Raw genomic sequence first — 2553 nt, forward strand, 5'->3', positions numbered from 1 at the left:
TATGGTGGTTAATATAGAAATATGAGATTAAAAGATATAACAGTTCCAATAATTCAAAAACTTACTATCTGATACAGTTATCGTCTAGGTTTTAAGTAAAACTACATATTAGGTACAGAGTAGACTTTACAAAAAAGGACGCCATTTCTGGAATAGTAACCGCTTTTCCATGGAAGGAATCGCAGAACTAATTTTCAAGCATACAAGTATTCTGTGGAGCAATGGCAGTATAGTCTATATCAATTAAAATTGATATAGACTGCCCTTGCTCCACAGAATATGCTTGGAGATTATCACAGAACGTACTCCAAAACAATAACAGTCTGGTCAACTTGATCGTAATCTACAGTGGTACAAGGGGAATGCCATCCCCATCTCCAAACCACTGGTTGTCTGGATCTGGGACTAATTCATTTTGCATTTCCGGAATGTTCCGCACGGGGGCATGGACCTGCACTTCCACAATGTTCCTGACTGGAGCCTGTTCTTGCTGTTCCGGAATGTGCCGTCCCGGAGCTTGCTGTTCCGGAATGTACCGTCCCGGAGCTTGCTGTTCCGGAATGTACCGTCCCGGAGCTTGCTGTTCCGGAATGTACCGTCCCGGAGCTTGCTGTTCCGGAATGTTCCGTTCCGGATCTTGTACCTCCTGTTGATGCTCTGGGTCACGGGGTAGAGGATTGCCCAGAGCGTCTCGCAGCCGCCTCCAGAACAGCGGCCTTTTCCGCACGTCGTGTGGCCACATCAGGTACGTGTCCCTCTTAACCACAGCGTTCAGATGGCGGAACTGTTTCAGCATTCGGTTGGGAATCTTCTCCAGAAACACCAGGATGAGACGCACTCCTCCGCCCTCCTCAAACATGTGGTACTGGGCCAGCTGGAACTCGTACTCGCACCACTTACTCTTCAGGAAGTTCCTGCTGATGAGGCAGACGGTTCTACGGCTGTTTTCCACGGCATCCGCGATGTTTTCTACAATGGGAGCACCCACTGCAAAGTCCCTTTCGTGTATGACCAGACTGTAGTCAGGTTCCAGATTCTCTATCGCTTGATGTATAACCCACCCGACGTCCCGGTTGTTGTAGGCAAGAAAAGCATCGTGTGTGTATCTGGGCGGCTCTTGGTTCTTTACTTCTCCAATCTTCGGTCTCCTCCACTTGGCTAACATCCACAGGTAGTACTGAACACGGCCGACGTGGTAGTCGACCAGGAAAATGGTCATCATGGCGACGAAGATGCCCGAAGAGGCAAGTACACAAGCCAGGAGGCGGTTGGGCCGGAATCCATGACTACAGTCTCTGTCGAAGAACTTTCGCACTGATGAATCCTGTCTGTCGCTCGAGTGTTCTTCCTGCGTCAATCCGTCTATCAAACGCTTTCGAAGCAATTCAGCCGGACGGGAACATGTGTACCCTCGATCAAAGTAAGGATAGGGGTTGTACAAGTTTGCTACCCTGTCGTATTTATCCAGGGCCCACTCAACAAACCACATTAACTTACAATCACACAGAAACGGGTTGTCTGCAATGTCGATAGTCTCTAACCGGTAGACAACAGGACCCAATGCGGTTTGATTTAACACAGCCAACCTGTTGCTCCTCAGATTCAGGTGCCTCAACCCGTACAGACGCTGAAAGGCGTCCCCAATCACTGCTATGCTGTTGGCTTTCATGTTTAGATGTGCGAGGCTTTCTAAACCTTCAAATGTCATCTCTGGTATATACTTAATCTTGTTTTCACTGAGATCCAGGAATTGTAGCCGCGATAGTCCACGGAAGGCGGATGGCATGGCGGTGTTGATCTCGTTATGACTGAGATCTAAATGTTCCAGCTGGTCCAACCCTGCCAATTGTCCTGTTTCGATAGACTGGATTTTGTTATTGGACATAGTTAACGTTTTCAAGTTTTTCATTTTTCCTTGTGCTAAAGGTTGTACTTGTTTCATTAAGTTTTTATCCAGTCTAAGTGTTTCTAAAGATTGCCCACATGGTTGATTATAATTATACCAATCAGGGATTTCATTGTAAGAAAGGTCGAGATATTGTAAATTCACCCCCTTCGATCGCCTTCCACGATAACTATCGTGAAAAGGGGACCACCTTCCATCGATACATATCGGAAGGGCGTAGTCGGCCGGTCCTACAGCCGACGCCTTCCACGATAGCACAGCGATTCTCATGGATGGTGACATACGCTGGGTCATCAGGCGGGGTCACCGCCCCATGATGACGCTGGAGTGGCAAAGGGTCAGGCAAAAGGTCATCTGATTTTCCACTATGGCGGCTTTCGTTCGAAAATTCTTGCTTGTGTTGCCGAAGAACAACAGTGTCGGCGCCTGAGAACAGTTCTAGTGTGTCAAGAGTAACGCTCGGGCAAAGAGCTGAGTTCAGTGTACGTACGACCGCGCTGTGCGTGATGGGCGGAGCTAAAGAACGTCCGGCAGGTCAGGTCACCCAGCCTGCTCGGCGCATGCAGGCGGGCGTTCTATTTACGTCTGGAAGTAACTTTGCTACGCCACGCATATATACATTCTACGTTAACTATTTTACAGGTAAG

At 48.3% G+C, this 2553-nt stretch overlaps 1 protein-coding gene across 1 annotated transcript; it reads right to left on the reverse strand.

The window, feature by feature from the left end:
• Positions 1-343: 343 nt before the first annotated feature.
• LOC109464491 (toll-like receptor 13) lies at positions 344-1957 on the reverse strand. The gene has a single exon (XM_019761499.1). It carries the CDS (start codon positions 1940-1942, stop codon positions 344-346), a length of 1599 nt encoding a protein of 532 aa, XP_019617058.1. The 5' UTR covers positions 1943-1957.
• Between the last annotated feature and the right edge of the window lie 596 nt (positions 1958-2553).

Source organism: Branchiostoma belcheri, unplaced genomic scaffold (assembly GCF_001625305.1).
Source record: "Branchiostoma belcheri isolate BF01 breed outbred unplaced genomic scaffold, Haploidv18h27 scaffold1395, whole genome shotgun sequence".
In the NCBI taxonomy this organism is placed as follows: Eukaryota; Metazoa; Chordata; class Leptocardii; order Amphioxiformes; family Branchiostomatidae; genus Branchiostoma; species Branchiostoma belcheri.

Excerpts from the sequence above, each read along its gene's own strand:
- LOC109464491 (XM_019761499.1), bottom strand. The coding sequence starts at position 1,942 with ATGAAACAAGTACAACCTTTAGCACAAGGAAAAATGAAAAACTTGAAA.